Below are 22023 nucleotides of genomic sequence, written 5' to 3' on the forward strand. Positions count from 1 at the left end.
GCTCGTTTCAACTGTTTGTCCAGATTTTATACAAGTCGGAGGTTATTCATCATAATATTAGTTGTACTGATTTATCTGAAGCCGTTGCACCTGCCTAAACTGCCTCAAGAGGCTGTTTGCCACGTAGAGGCACCGATCTCCTTGGAAGTAAGGAAGTCTTTTGAAATCAGTGACTTGAGCAGTGCTTCTCAGTTCTGGTCCTCAGACTTTAGCTCGGTCCTTTAATGCTGATCATGTTGAACTCTTCTCGTAAAAGAGGTTCCTTCACAGTTAGTTCCAACGCTGCAATCATTTCTCTTCTGATACAAAAGGACAAACCATCTGAAGACTGTTCCTCCTACAGGCCTTTGAGTTGGTGGAATTGTGAAGTTAAACTCTACGTAAAGGTTTTAGCTTCGCATTTAGAGCGCTACATGTCTCATCAACTCCATCTCAGCCAAACTGGTTTATAAAATCCAGACTTGCTCCTGATAATGCCCGTCACCTACTTCATATTCTTGCCTCAGTCTCTGGTTTTGAACAAAGCACCTTCCTTTCGTTTCAGAAGGCTTTTGATGGATTGGAATGGTCTTTGGTTGGCACTTGAGGCTTCAGTGAAACCTTTATGTCTGTGATTAAGTTATTGTATGCCTCAGCAGCCGTCCCAACGGGCAACACGTGGCCACCCAGATTCCCAGTCTTCAGATCCTCCCGTCAGCGCTGCCACTTTTATTTTCACACCGCATTATTTCTCTTTGTATGCAGATGATTTTTACAAAAAGTCCCTTGAAAACCCTTCCACATCTTTTTTTCTTTTTCTTTTTTTTTTTTTTAAACTTAAATTTGCATTTTTAAACACATAACTAACAGAACGTGTTACCAGAGACAAGGGACCAAAAAGGGAGAGAAACAAACAAACAAATAGATATTTAAATTAAAAAATATATACATACATATATATATACATATATATATGTGTGTGTGTATATATATATATATATATATATATATATATATATATATATATATATATATATATATATATATACACATATATATATACACTCAGACACACACACACACACACACATATACATACCGACATATATATACCTGCACATAATAAAATATAATATACATAACATACATTCTCACAACGCATACAGATGCGCAGTATGTGTACTTGTACACACATCTTTATGTATAAGAGAAGATAGAGGAAAAAAAACCACAAAGGGATTCACCTCTTGTCAGGGCTCATTTTCCACATTGCGAAGTGATATTAACAACCTGTATAGTTTACATCACCAAGTATTCAATAACCATATGCCATCTCCGGTTATAAATGTCCATTTTCATTTGCAGTGATGCCGTCATTCATTCCATTATACACACCTGTTTCAACTTTTGTTTCCATTCAATTACAGTTGGTGTTTTAACATTCTTCCAATTCAAAGTTATAATCTTCTTTGCAACCAGTAATAATATATGTAGTATATATCTTTGGTCAGCATTGAAAAGGTCGACGGGCATTACACCAAGAAGGTAAAACAGAGTATTTGAAGGGATTTCTCTTTTCAAAATGTTTTCAATTTCTTCTTTGATTTTTTTCCAATACTCAATTATCATTGGGCAGTCCCAAAATATATGTGTATGATCCCCTATTTTGCTGCATTGTCTCCAACACAAGGAGGCTGAGGGGTATTTAACAACATTAGAAATGACCATTGGAGTATGAAAGTATCTGATTTTTAGTTTCCAATCAAATTCTTTCCACTGCTGACCAGTGATACCTTTATGACTCTCATTACATATTTTATCCCACAGTTTGTCCTCTATTATACTAATAGATTTTCATTCCCATTTTTCCTTTATGCTGTAGGTATTCATAAAAACATCTGATGAAAGTTTTTTATATAAAAACGAGACATATTTGGACCTCGGAGAATGTTTTTCTATAATTGTAATAAAATATTGCTCTATGTTATTTGGGATTTTGAGAAGTCGCTCTTTTTCCGTATGATTTGTAATGTAACTCCTAATTTGAAGGTATCTATAAAAGTCACCTGGCGGAAGATTAAATCATTCTTGAATTTGTGAGAAGGATTTTAAATGTGTTCCTTCAAACAACTGATTCAAAATAGTGAAGCCTTTAGAGGCCCAGCTCTTGAAGCCATGATCCCATATAGAAGGCAAAAAATCTAAATGACCCACTATTGGCATAGCTCAAGAGATGGACCCTGTGTCTTTGATCCATTTTTTAACATCCGCCCATATTTTTATAGTATGTTTTATCCATTCGTTTCTAGTTTTCATCTTAACCTGTTTTAAGTCCACAAAGGGAAGGACAGGTACATCTTTAACTTCACCCTGTTCAATTTGGGTCCATTTTGCATCATTGTCTCCACTGATCCATGTCACGATAGCTGATAGTTGAGCTGCCCAGTAATAATGTTTTAAATTTGGCAAAGTCAGACCTCCTTTATTTTTAGGTAAATAAAGAGTCTTCAGTTTAATTCTGGGTCTCTTGTGTTGCCAGATAAATTGAGAAATCGATTTGTTTAACATATTAAAAGTAGAAATGGGGACTTTAACAGGCAGCGATTGGAATGAAAACAGGAGACGAGGAAGCAAATTCATCCTCACAGTCTCAACTCTGCCAAAAAGAGATACGGGTAAAACGTCCCGTCGTACTAGATCACTTGTTATTTGTTTAATTAACTTATTGTCATTTAAATCATAGAGTTTAGTGTTATTAGATGTTATAGTAATTCCCAAATATTTGAATCCTTGTTTTGACCAGTGAAATGACACTGTCATCAAGTTGGCCAGGCCACTTTCCCGATATCATCATTGTCTCTGATTTATTTTGATTTATTTTATATCAAGAGATGTCTCCATAATCTTTCAGACATTGCATCAGACGAGGTATGGAGGTAAGGCGATGTTTTATAAAGAGCAGGATATCATCCGCGAAGAGAGAGATTTTATGAACTCTGGCCCCGCCATCCCCAATCCCTTCAATCTGGGTGTCCTGCCTTATGGCCTCTGCCAGAGGTTTGATACTAAGAGCAAAGAGGATTGGGGAAAGAGAGTCGCCTTGTCTCACACCTCTCTCGATGTCAAAAAAGTCAGAGCAATGCTAACTCTAGTTAACTCTAGTTTTGGATTTAGGATTTTTGTATAACAAGCGAAACCAGCTAATAAATTTCTCACCAAAGCCCATCTTGAATAGTGTTTGTTCTAAAAATTCCCAATTTACCCTATCAAATGCTTTCTCAGCATCCAGGCTGAGAAGCATTGATGTATGTGTATCTTTTGCCATTAATGACTTCAAATTTAATACTCTCCTTATATTATTCATCCCATGGCGGCCAGAAATGAACCCTGTCTGATCTGGTTTTATTAATTTCTTAATATATTTCTGTACTCTGGCTGCTAAAATAGATGTTAATATTATATAGTCCACGCACAACAGACTTATAGGACGATAACTAGAGCACAGTAGTGGATCTTTTCCATCTTTACAGTGATGATAGCCTCTGACCATGATCCAGGGGGATTCCCTGAATTTAACACATAATTATAAATCTTGCATAATACAGGAGTAAGGTCGTTAACAAACACTTTGTAATATTCTCCAGCAAACCCATCAATCCCTGGTGATTTATTGTTCTTCAATTTCACAATGGTATCTTTAATCTCTTTTTCTGTAATTGGTTCTACTAGGAAAGAGGCCTCGTCAGCTGTCAATTTATCCAATTTAATATTTTCAAAAAATTCCCGTATTCTGTCTGTTTTTGAGTTTTGGGATTGACTTTTATACAGTTGTTCAAAATATTTAGCAAAGGTGTCTGCTATTGTTTTGGGGCCAGTTTCTACCTCATTTGAATGAAGTTGTTTAATTTTGGGAATTGTACGACTGGCCTGCGCTTTCTGAAACTGAAAAGACAATAATCTGCTGGCCTTATTTCCATATTCATAATATTTCCTATCAATGAACCTAAGGGCGCCCTCTGCTTTGTATGTCAGTAACTCATCTAGTTTGTTTCTGTGCTCTTTAAGTCTATCCAGTACTTCTTGTTTTCCATGTTTGTGTTTCTAATTCCAATTGTTTTTTAAGTCCGTCCTTTTTTAACCGTGATCCTATAGAGATTATTTTTCCCCTTATTGCGGCTTTACCTGCGTCCCATAAAACTGAGGGTGAGACCATTCCATTATCATTCAGAGCAAAATATTCTAGTATAGCTTTCCTTATTTCTTCTCTTGTATTAACATCTGTTAGTAATGAGACATTAAGTCTCCAATACTTCATACATGGCTCCAGTCCCAAGTCTAATGACATTGTAACCGGGTTATGGTCTGAAATGGTCATTGGTTCAATCACACAGTTTTTAACCCGGTATGTATCTTTTTTAAGAATTAAGAAGTGATCCAGCCGTGAGTAACTGCCGTGCACTTGTGACATAAAGGTGAAGTCTCTCTCATTTGGATGAATGTGACGCCACACATCTATTACCCGTAATTCTGTCATTATGCTTGATAAACTTATGGACATTCTGGTTTGAGGTTTTGAGGATGATGGTAATTTATCTAATCAATTATTCAGCACACAATTGAAGTCCCCGCCGGTAAGAACACCTTCCCTGTTGTCCGCTACTAGGTATGCTAGCTTTTTAAAGAAATGTGGACAGTCTTCGTTATGTGTGTAAGCATTCAAAATAGTCATTTTAAGTCCAGCAATCATCCCTACAACCATAACATATCGACCCTCTGAATCCTGAAACACCTTTTCACAGTTAAAATATGAAGATTTACTAAATAATATAGCTACTCCTCTTTTTTTATGTTTCCCATAAGAGCTACAATAAACCTGATCCACCCATTCTCGTTTTAGTTTTTGGTGCTCAATTTCTGTAAGGTGTGTTTCTTGAAGTAAGGCTACGGAGCAACACATTTTCTTTAACTGTCCCAGTATCTTTTTCCTTTTGATTGGGTTATTGATTCCCTTAATATTGTAGGTATTTAAATTAAGTAATCACTGTATGTATATTGTTTCATGTTACAAAGCCCTGTCCATTCCCTAATACATGTCAACCAAACAAAACATAAATAACTTCAAACATGTAACATTTAACAAATCAGAATTTGCCACTTGTCTCTGATAGAACAGAACAAAAACAATAAACAGAACTTCCACATTTCTAGTCAGACATAGGACATCGACTGTAACTATGTCTGATGATAATGGGACAGAGAGTGGTGACCTGGCCTCTCTGTAGTAAATAGCACACAATGTGCAACAATGACCAGTGCTACAATAACATGTAAAAAAGGTCTTAATGAGTGTAAGTCACTCATGTGAACATAACGAATCCCGTCAGAACGTGTTATTATTGTTACATTTTGTGACAACCTATGGGTTGAAATCAAGGTATAATAGCATTCAGTCTATGTATTGTCTACATGTACTTGACTCAAGTTACAGTATATGATTTTGATTTGAGCAGTCCTGAGTTAAGTACCTTGGTGTAGTTCAAATGTCATTTGTCTAAGTTACTCGCCCTCCTCTTCCTCCTCCATCAAAGCCTTCAAATGGGATGTTGCCAGCATACCATTTCTCTTCTTCTTTGAGCTGATGTTCCATCCTTCAGCCAGCCTTTCCTCGATGTGCTCCTCCTCCCCGCACTCTACCTGGACTCCCAGCCCTCTCAGGGTGACAGCGGCGCTCGTCAGTGTGGGGAAAGTTTTTTCTCCCGAGTCCATCTTGAGCTTCAGCCGTGCTGGATATAGGAATTTTGCCTGTATGCCGTTTTGTTTTAACTGTTTGATGACTGAGTGAACCTTAGCTCGCTTTTTTTGTATCTCAGGAGAATAATCTTGGTCGAAAAAAATCCTCTTGTCCTGAAACATCACCTGTCCTTGTATCCAAGCTTGCTGCAATACGACGTCTTTCACAGCTGCATCAAGAAACCTCATAATGATAGATCTGGGGGGAGCAGCTGGGTTCGCCGGCCTGGATTGGAGCGAGCGGTGTGCTCGTTCGATTTTAATATCTAGGTTGGGCGGCAGTCTAAGCACTTTGGGCAACAGACCTTTCATGAATGCGTCCATATTTCCCTTTTCACTCCCCTCTGGTATTTGGAATATACAAAGATTGTTTTGTCTCAGTCTATTCTGCAGGTCGTCACACACCGCAGTGAGTTGTTTATCACGTTGGAGCAGGTAGCGCAGCACCCAACGCTGCCGTGCCTCCCCTTCTTCCACCCCGCTTACTCTTCCTTCCAGCCCACCAATCCTCTGCTGATGTTCACCAAGCTGCCCTTTAATGTTGGTCACAACTTTTTCCAAACGTTCAAGAGTCTGCGTTGTTTGTTTATGTCCCTGAATATTTTCTTTGCGAAGTTAACTCATTTCCTCAATCATAGTCGTTTCTGCCTCACACGCTGCTTGGCTCTCGTGGCTACTAGCATTCAAGCTAGCACAATCCAACTTCGATATTTTGTCGCTTAGCTTTCAAATGTCCATGTTTTCCGGATCCTTTGTTTCTCGAGGATGAGGTCATCTTGTTTTAATTGTTTTCTGATACGGAGGGCTTAAATATTTGCAGTTGTCACCTTTTTTAATTTATTTTCTGACGGAGGTTTGTATCTAACCTGTTGTTTCCACCATGACGTCACCGGAAGTCTCCTTCCACATCTTTTAGAAAGCTTCAGTAGAATCTCAGCTTGTAAGATAAACTGATCCAAATCAGCTCGAATGCCACAGGGTGGATCAGACCACGACATGGTGCTTTTCAACAACGGCTTGTAAATTTATATGTTTGGGGTTGTTTATCCATCCTTCCATTAACTTAATGACCCATTACAGTTACATTTTTAATGATATTGATGGTGATCTAGAAAGATGGAGTAGTCTTCCCACTTCATTTCAGTCAAGAAATTAACTATGTTAGCTCCATGTTTCCTCAAGCGCCACCAGGGGGCAACTCGAAGAAGTTGCATGCTGCTGTTGGCACTTACCTATGGAACAAAAAGAAACCCGGAATGGCGTCCTGTGGAGGACACATTAGTGTATCCACACAGCCTTTTTGCATCTGATATACTCAAACATACCCCATAGAATATCAACTCGTAATTATTTCATATCTTTTCAGTGTACAGCATAAAGTCCAGCAAGTTGCCGAATTTCAAAGTATTTTTTTTTACCATTCCCGTTATATTTTGTAATTCCTCTCTGATAATTGAGAAGAAGCCAATTATCTTTTCAAAATGGAGGAATAAAGGAGTTAGCACTGTTATAGATGCGATGGAGAAAGAGAAGGACTCTGTGAATTCCAAGGTAGGTCTTTCAGGCACTTTTTGTTTACTGGACTTTAGTTGAAGTCCTTCTGGTTGAAGGGATAAAATGGAAATGATACTGAAGATGAATAAAAACAATGGGGAGGGGGGGGGGGGGGGGGGGGGGGGTGCTGGATGTGTCCACAAAGAGCTGCTGTTTCAGTATTTACCAGGCTTCAGTCTGAACCTTCAGCTGTCTGCTCGGTTAACTCGATTAACCCCCAAAACTCCGGCTACGCCGGAGAGTGACCGGGCTCGGCTTCACACACACACACACACACACACACACACACACACTCAACATTAACTCTGTAGTATTGTCACTGTTGTGTCACTACTTGTTCTTCATTTCCTCCTTTTCCTCTTGAGTGCTTTTCTGTTGTTCGGCCTCGTTTCCTCCGACTGTTTCAGCTGCCTGCAGCTCTAATCTAATAAACCTCGGCCGGCTGCTCGGTGACCTTCCTCTGCGTCTGGACGACCACATCGCCGACTTGGCTGCAAGACGACACGCAGGGCAAAGTTTGACCTGAAATGTGAAAAGATGCAGAAGAATGGAGTCATACTCGTCTCGATTCAGTGCCACTGGTTCTTCTTCCTTCACCATGAGTCTGTTGCTCTGTGGGAAACTGATGGATGTTTTATATTCCACTTCCTGTCAGACTTTCCACCAATCAGAGAGCTTAAACTGATGGTAACGTCCAATCAGGAGCAGCCAAAGATCAACAAGTGAAGAGAAAAGCAGGAAAATAATGATCCTCTATGGCTGGAATAAAGCCAAGAAGACGTTTGGGATGCAGCTGAGGTGGAGGTGCTGCAGTGAGGAGAGCAGGTAGATAGTAGCAGGAAGAAATGAGTCTTTATGCTGCCATAACTATTTGGAAACATGGCAACATCATGGCAACATCATGGAGACATCATGGCAACATCATGGCAACATCATGGCGACATCATGGAGACATCATGGCAACATCATGGAGACATCATGGAACCATCATGGCAACATCATGGCAACATCATGGAGACATCATGGCAACATCATGGCAACATCATGGAAACATCATGGAGACATCATGGAAACATCATGGAGACATCATGGCAACCTCATGGAGACATCATGGAAACATCATGGAAACATCATGGAGACATCATGGCGACATCATGGAGACATCATGGCGACATCATGGCAACATCATGGAGACATCATAGAGACATCATGGAAACATCATGGAAACATCATGGCAACATCATGGCAACATCATGGCAACATCATGGCGACATCATGGAGACATCATGGAAACATCATGGAAACATCATGGAGACATCATGGCGACATCATGGAGACATCATAGCGACATCATGGCAACATCATGGAGACATCATAGAGACATCATGGAAACATCATGGAAACATCATGGCAACATCATGGCAACATCATGGCAACATCATGGAGACATCATGGAAACATCATGGAAACATCATGGAGACATCATGGCGACATCATGGAGACATCATAGCGACATCATGGCAACATCATGGAGACATCATAGAGACATCATGGCAACATCATGGCAACATCATGGCGACATCATGGAGACATCATGGAAACATCATGGAAACATGGCGACATCATGGAAACATCATGGAAACATCATGGAGACATCATGGAAACATGGCGACATCATGGAAACATCATGAAGACATCATGGCAACATCATGGCAACATCATGGCGACATCATGGAGACATCATGGAAACATCATGGAAACATGGCGACATCATGGAAACATCATGGAAACATCATGGAGACATCATGGAAACATGGCGACATCATGGAAACATCATGAAGACATCATGGCAACATCATAGAGACATCATAGAGACATCATGGAAACATCATGGAAACATCATGGCAACATCATGGCAACATCATGGCGACATCATGGAAACATCATGGAGACATCATGGAGACATCATGGAAACATGGCGACATCATGGAGACATCATGGCGACATCATGGAAACATCATGGAGACATCATGGAGACATCATGGCAACATCATGGAAACATCATGGAGACATCATGGCAACATCATGGAGACATCATGGAGACATCATGGAGACATCATGGAGACATCATGGAGACATCATGGCGACATCATGGAGACATCATGGAAACATCATGGAGACATCATGGCGACATCATGGAAACATCATGGAGACATCATGGAAACATCATGGAAACGTCATGGAGACATCATGGAGACATCATGGCGGCATCATGGAGACATCATGGAGACATCATGGCAACATCATGGAAACATCATGGAGACATCATGGCAATATCATGGAGACATCATGGAGACATCATGGCAACATCATGGAAACATCATGGAGACATCATGGCAACATCATGGAGACATCATGGAGACATCATGGAGACATCATGGAAACATCATGGAAACATCATGGCGACATCATGGCAACATCATGGAAACATCATGGCGACATCATGGAGACATCATGGAAACATCATGGAGACATCATGGAGACATCATGGCAACATCATGGAAACATCATGGAGACATCATGGCGACATCATGGCGACATCATGGAGACATCACGGCAACATCACGGCAACATCACGGAAACATCACGGAGACATCACGGCGACATCACGGCGACATCACGGAGACATCACGGAGACATCACGGCAACATCACGGAGATATCATGGCGACATCATGGCGACATCATGGCAACATCATGGAAACATCATGGAGACATCATGGAGACATCACGGCGACATCACGGCGACATCATGGAGACATCATGGAGACATCATGGCAACATCATGGAAACATCATGGAGACATCATGGCAACATCATGGAGACATCATGGCAACATCATGGCGACATCATGGAGACATCATGGCAACATCATGGAAACATCATGGAGACATCACGGCGACATCACGGCGACATCATGGAGACATCATGGAGACATCATGGCAACATCATGGAAACATCACGGAGACATCATGGCGACATCACGGAAACATCATGGAGACATCATGGCGACATCATGGAAACATCATGGCGACATCATGGCGACATGGAGACATCATGGCAACATCATGGAAACATCATGGCAACATCATGGAGACATCATGGCAACATCATGGAGACATCGTGGCAACATCATGGCGACATCATGGAGACATCATGGCGACATCATGGAAACATCATGGAGACATCATGGAAACATCATGGAGACATCGTGGCAACATCATGGCGACATCATGGAGACATCATGGAGACATCATGGAAACATCATGGCAACATCATGGAGACATCATGGCGACATCATGGAAACATCATGGCAACATCATGGAGACATCATGGAGACATCGTGGCAACATCATGGCGACATCATGGAGACATCATGGCGACATCATGGAAACATCATGGAGACATCATGGAAACATCATGGCGACATCATGGCGACATCATGGCAACATCATGGCAACGTCATGGAGACATCATGGAGACATCATGGAAACATCATGGAAACATCATGGAGACATCATGGAAACATCATGGAGACATCATGGCAACGTCATGGAGACATCATGGAGACATCATGGAGACATCATGGCGACATCATGGCGACATCATGGCAACGTCATGGAGACATCATGGCAACATCATGGAGACATCATGGCGACATCATGGCAACGTCATGGAGACATCATGGAAACATCATGGAGACATCATGGAGACATCATGGCAACATCATGGCAACGTCATGGAAACATCATGGAGACATCATGGAGACATCATGGCAACATCATGGCGACATCATGGAGACATCATGGCAACATCATGGAGACATCATGGCGACATCATGGCAACGTCATGGAGACATCATGGAAACATCATGGAGACATCATGGAGACATCATGGCAACATCATGGAGACATCATGGCAACATCATGGCAACATCATGGAGACATCATGGCAACATCATGGCAACGTCATGGAGACATCATGGCAACATCATGGCGACATCATGGAGACATCATGGCAACATCATGGAAACATCACGGAGACATCATGGCGACATCACGGAAACATCATGGAGACATCATGGCGACATCATGGAAACATCATGGCGACATCATGGCGACATGGAGACATCATGGCAACATCATGGAAACATCATGGCAACATCATGGAGACATCATGGCAACATCATGGCGACATCATGGAGACATCATGGCGACATCATGGAAACATCATGGAGACATCATGGAAACATCATGGAGACATCGTGGCAACATCATGGCGACATCATGGAGACATCATGGAGACATCATGGAAACATCATGGCAACATCATGGAGACATCATGGCGACATCATGGAAACATCATGGCAACATCATGGAGACATCATGGAGACATCGTGGCAACATCATGGCGACATCATGGAGACATCATGGCGACATCATGGAAACATCATGGAGACATCATGGAAACATCATGGCGACATCATGGCGACATCATGGCAACATCATGGCAACGTCATGGAGACATCATGGAGACATCATGGAAACATCATGGAAACATCATGGAGACATCATGGAAACATCATGGAGACATCATGGCAACGTCATGGAGACATCATGGAGACATCATGGAGACATCATGGCGACATCATGGCGACATCATGGCAACGTCATGGAGACATCATGGCAACATCATGGAGACATCATGGCGACATCATGGCAACGTCATGGAGACATCATGGAAACATCATGGAGACATCATGGAGACATCATGGCAACATCATGGCAACGTCATGGAAACATCATGGAGACATCATGGAGACATCATGGCAACATCATGGCGACATCATGGAGACATCATGGCAACATCATGGAGACATCATGGCGACATCATGGCAACGTCATGGAGACATCATGGAAACATCATGGAGACATCATGGAGACATCATGGCAACATCATGGAGACATCATGGCAACATCATGGCAACATCATGGAGACATCATGGCAACATCATGGCAACGTCATGGAGACATCATGGCAACATCATGGCGACATCATGGAGACATCATGGCAACATCATGGAGACATCATGGCAACATCATGGCAACGTCATGGAGACATCATGGCAACATCATGGAGACATCATGGCAACATCATGGCAACGTCATGGAGACATCATGGAAACATCATGGAGACATCATGGAGACATCATGGAGACATGACGCCGTGATGTCGCAACGTGGTGACGTCGTAACGTGGTGATGTCGTAACGCCGTGATGTCGTAAAGTCTGTGATGTCGGAACCCTGTGACGCCGTAACGTGGTGATGTCGTAACGTGGTGATGACGTAATGTTGTGATGCCGGAACGCTGTGACGTCGTAACGGCGTAACGCTGTGACGCCGTAACGCTGTGACGTCGTAACGGCGTAACACTGTGATGCCGGAACGCTGTGACGTCGTAACGGCGGAACACTGTGACGCCGGAACGCTTTGACGCCGTAATGCTGTGACGCCGTAACGGCGGAACGCTGTGACGCCGGAACGCTGTGACGTCGTAACGGCGGAACGCTGTGACGCCGGAACGCTGTGACGCCGTCACGCCGTAACGCTGTGACGTCGTAACGGCGGAACGCTGTGACGCCGTAACGCTGTGACGTCGTAACGGCGGAACGCTGTGACGTCGTAACGGCGGAACACTGTGACGCCGGAACGCTTTGACGCCGTAACGCTGTGACGTCGTAACGGCGGAACGCTGTGACGCCGTAACGCTGTGACGTCGTAACGGCGGAACGCTGTGACGTCGTAACGGCGGAACACTGTGACGCCGGAACGCTTTGACGCCGTAACGCTGTGACGTCGTAACGGCGGAACGCTGTGACGTCGTAACGGCGGAACGCTGTGACGCCGGAATGCTGTGACGTCGTAACGGCGGAACACTGTGACGCCGGAACGCTGTGACGCCGGAACGCTGTGACGTCGTAACACTGTGACGCCGGAACGCTTTGACGCCGTAACGCTGTGACGCCGTAACGGCGGAACGCTGTGACGCCGGAACGCTGTGACGTCGTAACGGCGGAACGATGTGACGCCGTAACGCTGTGACGCCGTAACGGCGGAACGCTGTGACGCCGGAACGCTGTGACGTCGTAACGGCGGAACGATGTGACGCCGTAACGCTGTGACGCCGTAACGGCGGAACGCTGTGACGCCGGAACGCTGTGACGTCGTAACGGCGGAACGATGTGACGCCGGAACGCTGTGACGTCGTAACGGCGGAACACTGTGACGTCGTAACGTCGTGACGTTGTAACGTGTTGATTTCCAGGCGGCTGAACTGTTCTGTGATGGGGTGCAAAGTGAGGGTTCAGACGTTGGGATTTCCTCCTCCGTTAGCGCCCGTTAAGGCTGGAACCTTTAAAGTGTGAAACTCGTCTCCTTTCAGGGCTCTGGGGAGGTGCGAGATGATGATCCAGCGCTACAGCAGGGAGGTGAACTCGGACGCCGCCGCGCTGGGGAAAGCAGTGGAGGACTGCATGAGGGCCATCATCGGAGTTCTGCTCAACCTCACACACGACAACGGTGAGCGCTCGTGGAGCAGGTTCTGCAGCTCATTGTTCCAGATTCAGCTGATGATGATGATGATGATGATGATGATGTGTGCAGAGTGGGGCAGCACGAAGACCGGAGAGCAGCAGGATCTGATCAGAACGGCTCTCAACTGTGTCCTCAAAGTTCCTCAGTTCCTTCCTCAGGAGCAGAGGTTCGACGTCAGAGTGCTGGTACGCGTCACACACTCCTCCTACGCGTCACACACTCCTCCTACGCGTCACACACTCCTCCTGCGCGTCACACACTCCTCCTACGCGTCACACACTCTTCCTACGCGTCACACACTCCTCCTACGCGTCACACACTCCTCCTACGCGTCACACACTCCTCCTACGCGTCACACACTCCTCCTACGCGTCACACACCGCCGTGTCCCTGTGCTGGTCCCGGTGACGGCTCCCTACCTTGGACTGTGGGATCAGGTCGTTGGTGGGACTCCAGGAGAAGCTCCTGTCTCAGCAGGTCTCCCTGGCCGGGAGTAGCAGTTCCTGTTGTCTGTTGTCTTTCTGTCCTCTTCCCCCCACACAGCAGAGGCAGATGGCTGCCTGTCCTGAGCCGGGTTCTGCCGGAGGTTTCCTTCCTGTTAAAAGGGAGTTTTTTCCTTCCCACTGTCGCCAGTGTGCTTGCTCAGGATGGGAGATTGGTTTGGATCTCCAGTGACCAGCTGACCCCAACAAACCCAGTTCAGCGTGTCGATCGCCCGCTGCTGATGGAGATGGGTGTAGACTCTTGTCAGTGTGTCCATGAGATGGACTGTTTGAATTTCTGTAAATGCACGAGTGTTTCAGGAACATTTGGAACGTTCCTGCTGGAAGACGAGCTGCAAGGTGTCAGTAACCGAACTGTGTTGGTGTTGCGCTCAGGGTCTGGGTCTGCTCATCAACTTGGTGGAGTACAGCGCCAGGAACAGATTCTGCCTGATGGAGATGGAAATGGAGGGAGGTCAGGGTCCCTGCGACTCCACCGTCCTGCTCGGCCCGGCGCACCAGGATGTACCGAGCGCCGGCCCACTGAGCGCCATCGCCGCCCTCGTTCAGGTGCAGCCTCTGCCATTGCATTGTGAGGACTGTCAGTCAAACGCTTCTTTTTTCCCAACCCAAAACTCCCCGCCTTCTTCCTCAGCTATTTCTCCAGCGAGAGCGGGCTGCTGTCCTGGCCGAAGCGCAGACCGACGACCTCATCAAGGAGGCGCCGAAGGCCGCGCTGGACCAAAGCGGGGAGTGGCAGGAGACGGGTGGGGAGATCCAGTGGGTCGCCAATGACAATGATGCCGGCAAACAGGATGACAGCAAGAAGGAGAAAGACGAGGAGGAGGATGAGCTGGACCTAAACAAAGGTACCTGCTAGTTCTGGTTTCTGTTCCGGATCCTGGTTGTGATGTTTAGGACCTAAAACCCGAATCTGTTTTCAGCTCTGCAGCATGCAGGGAAGCACATGGAGGACAGCATCGTGGCCTCCTACACAGCTCTGCTGCTGGGCTGCCTCTGTCAGGGAAGCCCGGTGAGTCTCGTCTGGTTGGGGTCAAACCTCTGCCAGATCCCCTGGTAGTGTGCCTCTGCGACTAACCAGCTGATCTACATGCGGTTATGTCTACTCACCAAGGTCCACGTCGAGGCCAGCTGCCATCTTTAAGAGACACAAAGACTCCGTGAGACAGTATGAGACACAAAGACTCCGTGAGACAGTAGGAGACACACAGACTCCGTGAGACAGTAGGAGACACAAAGACTCCGTGAGACAGTAGGAGACACAAAGACTCCGTGAGACAGTAGGAGACACAAAGACTCCGTGAGACAGTAGGAGACACAAAGACTCCGTGAGACAGTAGGAGACACAAAGACTCCGTGAGACAGTAGGAGACACAAAGACTCCGTGAGACAGTAGGAGACACAAAGACTCCGTGAGACAGTAGGAGACACAAAGACTCCATGAGACAGTAGGAGACACAAAGACTCCAAGAGACAGTAGGAGACACAAAGACTCCGTGAGACAGTAGGAGACACAAAGACTCCATGAGACAGTAGGAGACACACAAAGACTCCAAGAGACAGTAGGAGACACAAAGACTCCAAGAGACAGTAGGAGACACAAAGACTCCGTGAGACAGTAGGAGACACAAAGACTCCATGAGACAGTAGGAGACACACAAAGACTCCAAGAGACAGTAGGAGACACAAAGACTCCGTGAGACAGTAGGAGACACAAAGACACCGTGAGACAGTAGGAGACACAAAGACACCGTGAGACAGTAGGAGACACAAAGACACCGTGAGACAGTAGGAGACACACAAAGACTCCAAGAGACAGTAGGAGACACAAAGACACCGTGAGACAGTAGGAGACACAAAGACTCCATGAGACAGTAGGAGACACACAAAGACTCCAAGAGACAGTAGGAGACACAAAGACTCCAAGAGACAGTAGGAGACACAAAGACTCCGTGAGACAGTAGGAGACACAAAGACTCCGTGAGACAGTAGGAGACACAAAGACTCCATGAGACAGTAGGAGACACAAAGACTCCGTGAGACAGTAGGAGACACAAAGACTCCAAGAGACAGTAGGAGACACAAAGACTCCATGAGACAGTAGGAGACACAAAGACTCCATGAGACAGTAGGAGACACAAAGACTCCGTGAGACAGTAGGAGACACAAAGACTCCAAGAGACAGTAGGAGACACAAAGACTCCGTGAGACAGTAGGAGAAACAAAGACTCGGTGAGACAGTAGGAGACACAAAGACTCCATGAGACAGTAGGAGACACAAAGACTCGGTGAGACAGTAGGAGACACAAAGACTCCATGAGACAGTAGGAGACACAAAGACTCCGTGAGACAGTAGGAGACACAAAGACTCCAAGAGACAGTAGGAGACACAAAGACTCCGTGAGACAGTAGGAGAAACAAAGACTCGGTGAGACAGTAGGAGACACAAAGACTCCATGAGACAGTAGGAGACACAAAGACTCCATGAGACAGTAGGAGACACAAAGACTCCGTGAGACAGTAGGAGACACAAAGACTCCGTGAGACAGTAGGAGACACAAAGACTCCATGAGACAGTAGGAGACACAAAGACTCCGTGAGACAGTAGGAGACACAAAGACTCCAAGAGACAGTAGGAGACACAAAGACTCCGTGAGACAGTAGGAGACACAAAGACACCGTGAGACAGTAGGAGACACACAAAGACTCCAAGAGACAGTAGGAGACACAAAGACTCCGTGAGACAGTAGGAGACACAAAGACACCGTGAGACAGTAGGAGACACACAAAGACTCCAAGAGACAGTAGGAGACACAAAGACTCCGTGAGACAGTAGGAGACACAAAGACTCGGTGAGACAGTAGGAGACACAAAGACTCCAAGAGACAGTAGGAGACACAAAGACTCCATGAGACAGTAGGAGAAACAAAGACTCGGTGAGACAGTAGGAGACACAAAGACTCCAAGAGACAGTAGGAGACACAAAGACTCCATGAGACAGTAGGAGACACAAAGACTCGGTGAGACAGTAGGAGACACAAAGACTCCAAGAGACAGTAGGAGACACAAAGACTCGGTGAGACAGTAGGAGACACAAAGACTCCGTGAGACAGTAGGAGACACAAAGACTCCGTGAGACAGTAGGAGACACAAAGACTCCATGAGACAGTAGGAGACACAAAGACTCCATGAGACAGTAGGAGACACAAAGACTCCAAGAGACAGTAGGAGACACAAAGACTCCGTGAGACAGTAGGAGACACAAAGACTCCAAGAGACAGTAGGAGACACAAAGACTCCATGAGACAGTAGGAGACACAAAGACTCCAAGAGACAGTAGGAGACACAAAGACTCCGTGAGACAGTAGGAGACACAAAGACTCCAAGAGACAGTAGGAGACACAAAGACTCCGTGAGACAGTAGGAGACACAAAGACTCCATGAGACAGTAGGAGACACAAAAACTCCGTGAGACAGTAGGAGACACACAGACTCCGTGAGACAGTGGGAGACACAAAGACTCCAAGAGACAGTAGTAGACACAAAGACTCCGTGAGACAGTGGGAGACACAAAGACTCCATGAGACAGTAGGAGACACAAAGTCTCCGTGAGACAGTAGGAGACACAAAGTCTCCGTGAGACAGTAGGAGACACAAAGACTCCAAGAGACAGTAGGAGACACAAAGACTCCGTGAGACAGTAGGAGACACAAAGACTCCATGAGACAGTAGGAGACACAAAGACTCCGTGAGACAGTAGGAGACACAAAGACTCCGTGAGACAGTAGGAGACACAAAGACTCCAAGAGACAGTAGGAGACACAAAGACTCCAAGAGACAGTAGGAGACACAAAGACTCCGTGAGACAGTAGGAGACACAAAGACTCCGTGAGACAGTAGGACACACAAAGTCTCCGTGAGACAGTAGGAAACACAAAGACTCCATGAGACAGTAGGAGACACAAAGACTCCAAGAGACAGTAGGAGACACAAAGACTCCGTGAGACAGTAGGAGACACAAAGTCTCCGTGAGACAGTAGGAGACACAAAGTCTCCGTGAGACAGTAGGAAACACAAAGACTCCGTGAGACAGTAGGAGACACAAAGTCTCCGTGAGACAGTAGGAGACACAAAGACTCCATGAGACAGTAGGAGACACAAAGACTCCGTGAGACAGTAGGAGACACAAAGACTCGGTGAGACAGTAGGAGACACAAAGACTCGGTGAGACAGTAGGAGACACACTGACTCCGTGAGACAGTAGGAGACACAAAGACTCCGTGAGACAGTAGGAGACACAAAGACTCCATGAGACAGTAGGAGACACAACGACTCCATGAGACAGTAGGAGACACAGACTCCATGAGACAGTAGGAGACACAAAGACTCGGTGAGACAGTAGGAGACACAAAGACTCCGTGAGACAGTAGGAGACACAAAGACTCCATGAGACAGTAGGAGACACAGACTCGGTGAGACAGTAGGAGACACAAAGACTCCAAGAGACAGTAGGAGACACAAAGACTCCGTGAGACAGTAGGAGACACAAAGACTCCGTGAGACAGTAGGAGACACAAAGACTCCATGAGACAGTAGGAGACACAAAGACTCCGTGAGACAGTAGGAGACACAAAGACTCCATGAGACAGTAGGAGACACAAAGACTCCATGAGACAGTAGGAGACACAAAGACTCCAAGAGACAGTAGGAGACACAAAGACTCCGTGAGACAGTAGGAGACACAAAGACTCCATGAGACAGTAGGAGACACAAAGACTCCAAGAGACAGTAGGAGACACAAAGACTCCGTGAGACAGTAGGAGACACAAAGACACCGTGAGACAGTAGGAGACACACAAAGACTCCAAGAGACAGTAGGAGACACAAAGACTCCGTGAGACAGTAGGAGACACACAGACTCCGTGAGACAGTAGGAGACAGACTCCATTAGACAGTAGGAGACACACAGACTCCATGAGACAGTAGGAGACACACAAAGACTCCGTGAGACAGTAGGAGACACACAAAGACTCCGTGAGACAGTAGGAGACACACAGACTCCGTGAGACAGTAGGAGACACAAAGTCTCCATGAGACAGTAGGAGACACAAAGACTCCGTGAGACAGTAGGAGACACAAAGTCTCCATGAGACAGTAGGAGACACAAAGACTCCGTGAGACAGTAGGAGACACAAAGACTCCATGAGACAGTAGGAGACACAAAGACTCCATGAGACAGTAGGAGACACAAAGACTCCATGAGACAGTAGGAGACACAAAGACTCGGTGAGACAGTAGGAGACACAAAGACTCGGTGAGACAGTAGGAGACACAAAGACTCCATGAGACAGTAGGAGACACAAAGACTCCATGAGACAGAAGGAGACACAAAGACTCCGTGAGACAGTAGGAGACACAAAGACTCCGTGAGACAGTAGGAGACACAAAGACTCCGTGAGACAGTAGGAGACACAAAGACTCCATGAGACAGTAGGAGACACAAAGACTCGGTGAGACGGTAGGAGACACAAAGACGACAGGAGACAGTGAGACAGTATCAGTTTGAATTTCTTCTCCAACATGTTGCTCATACTGATGTGTTCCCTCCTGTAGCTCAATGTGACGACCGTCAGAGAAAACCTGCCGAAAGGAGATTTCTCCATCATGACGGAGATGCTGAAGAAGTTCCTCAATTTCATGAATCTCACGGTAAGTCACAGCTGGTCCTGGTAGGTCTCCATTACCCTGCTGAGACCTAGTAGTCTCCATGAGCCTGATCAGACCAGTTAGTCTCCATGGACCTGCTGAGACCAAATAGTCTCCATGGACCTGCTGAGACCCAATAGTCTCCATGAGCCTGATCAGACCAGTTAGTCTCCATGGACCTGCTGAGACCCAATAGTCTCCATGAGCCTGATCAGACCAGTTAGTCTCCATGGACCTGCTGAGACCCAATAGTCTCCATGGACCTGCTGAGACCCAATAGTCTCCATGAGCCTGATCAGACCAGTTAGTCTCCATGGACCTGCTGAGACCCAATAGTCTCCATGAGCCTGATCAGACCAGTTAGTCTCCATGGACCTGCTGAGACCCAATAGTCTCCATGGGCCTGTTCAGACCAGTTAGTTTCCATGGGCCTGCTCAGACCAGTTAGTCTCCATGGACCTGCTGAGACCCAATAGTCTCCATGGGCCAGCGCAGACCAGTTAGTCTCCATGGACCTGCTGAGACCCAATAGTCTCCATGGGCCTGATCAGACCAGTTAGTCTCCATGGACCTGCTGAGACCCAGTAGTCTCCATGGGCCTGCTCAGACCAGTTAGTCTCCATGGACCTGCTGAGACCCAGTAGTCTCCGTGGGCCTTCTCAGACCAGTTAGTCTCCATGGGCCTGCTGGGACCCAATAGTCTATTTGAGCCTGATCAGACCCAATAGTCTCCATGGGCCTGCTGAGACCCAATAGTCTCCTTGGGCCTGCTGAGACCCAATAGTCTCCATGGGCCTGATCAGACCCAATAGTCTCCTTGAGCCTGATCAGACCCAATAGTCTCCTTGAGCCTGATCAGTCCCAGTAGTCTCCATGGGCCTGCTGAGACCCAATATTCTCCTTGGGCCTGTTCAGACCCAATAGTCTCCATGGGCCTGATCAGACCCAATAGTCTCCTTGAGCCTGATCAGACCCAATAGTTTCCTTGAGCCTGATCAGTCCCAGTAGTATCCATGGGCCAGCTTAGACCCAATAGTCTCCATGGGCCTGCTCAGGCCAGTTCATCTCCATGGGCCTGCTGAGACCCAATAGTGTCCTTGCACCTACTCGGACCCAATAGTTTTCATGGGCCTGCTTGGACCCAATAGTCTCTTTGACCCTGCTCAGACCCAATAGTCTCCTTGGGCCTGATCAGACCCAATAGTTTCCATGGGCCTGATAAGACCCAATAGTTTCCATGAGCCTGCTGAGACCAAATAGTCTCCATGGGCCTGCTGAGACCAAATAGTCTCCATGGGCCTGCTGAGACCAAATAGTCTCCATGGGCCTGATCAGACCCAATAGTTTCCATGAGCCTGCTGAGACCAAATAGTCTCCATGGGCCTGCTGAGACCAAATAGTCTCCATGGGCCTGCTGAGACCAAATAGTCTCCATGAGCCTGCTGAGACCAAATAGTCTCCATGGGCCTGCTGAGACCAAATAGTCTCCATGGGCCTGATCAGTCCCAGTAGTATCCATAGGCCAGCTTAGACCCAATAGTCTCCATGGGCATGCTCAGGCTAGTTCGTCTCCATGGGCCTGATCAGACCCAATAGTCTCCTTGAGCCCGATCAGACCCAATAGTCTCTTCGAGCCTGATCAGTGCCAGTAGTATCCATGGGCCAGCTTAGACCCAACAGTCTCCATGGGCATGGTAAGACCAGTCCGTCTCCATGGGCCTGCTCAGACCAGTCCGTCTCCATGGGCCTGCTCAGGCCAGTTCGTCTCCATGGGCCTGCTCGGACCCAATAGTCTCCATGGGCCTGCTTAGACCCAATAGTCTCCTTGAGTCTGATC

General features: G+C 46.2%; 1 protein-coding gene across 2 annotated transcripts in view; it reads left to right on the top strand.

The window, feature by feature from the left end:
• The window catches only part of LOC306771296 (wings apart-like protein homolog), a 102136-nt gene that overhangs the window by 42352 nt on the left and 37761 nt on the right, over positions 1-22023 (top strand). For both annotated transcript variants that reach the window (XM_079260443.1, XM_079260444.1), the window contains exons 14-19: positions 13826-13962; positions 14047-14162; positions 14856-15029; positions 15115-15328; positions 15404-15492; positions 20094-20189. In XM_079260443.1, the coding sequence (XP_079116569.1) occupies positions 13826-13962; positions 14047-14162; positions 14856-15029; positions 15115-15328; positions 15404-15492; positions 20094-20189 (826 nt within the window). The remainder of the gene's footprint in view (positions 1-13825; positions 13963-14046; positions 14163-14855; positions 15030-15114; positions 15329-15403; positions 15493-20093; positions 20190-22023) is intronic.

Source organism: Telmatherina bonti (assembly GCF_933228915.1).
Source record: "Telmatherina bonti genome assembly, chromosome: 21".
NCBI classification, from domain to species: Eukaryota; Metazoa; Chordata; class Actinopteri; order Atheriniformes; family Telmatherinidae; genus Telmatherina; species Telmatherina bonti.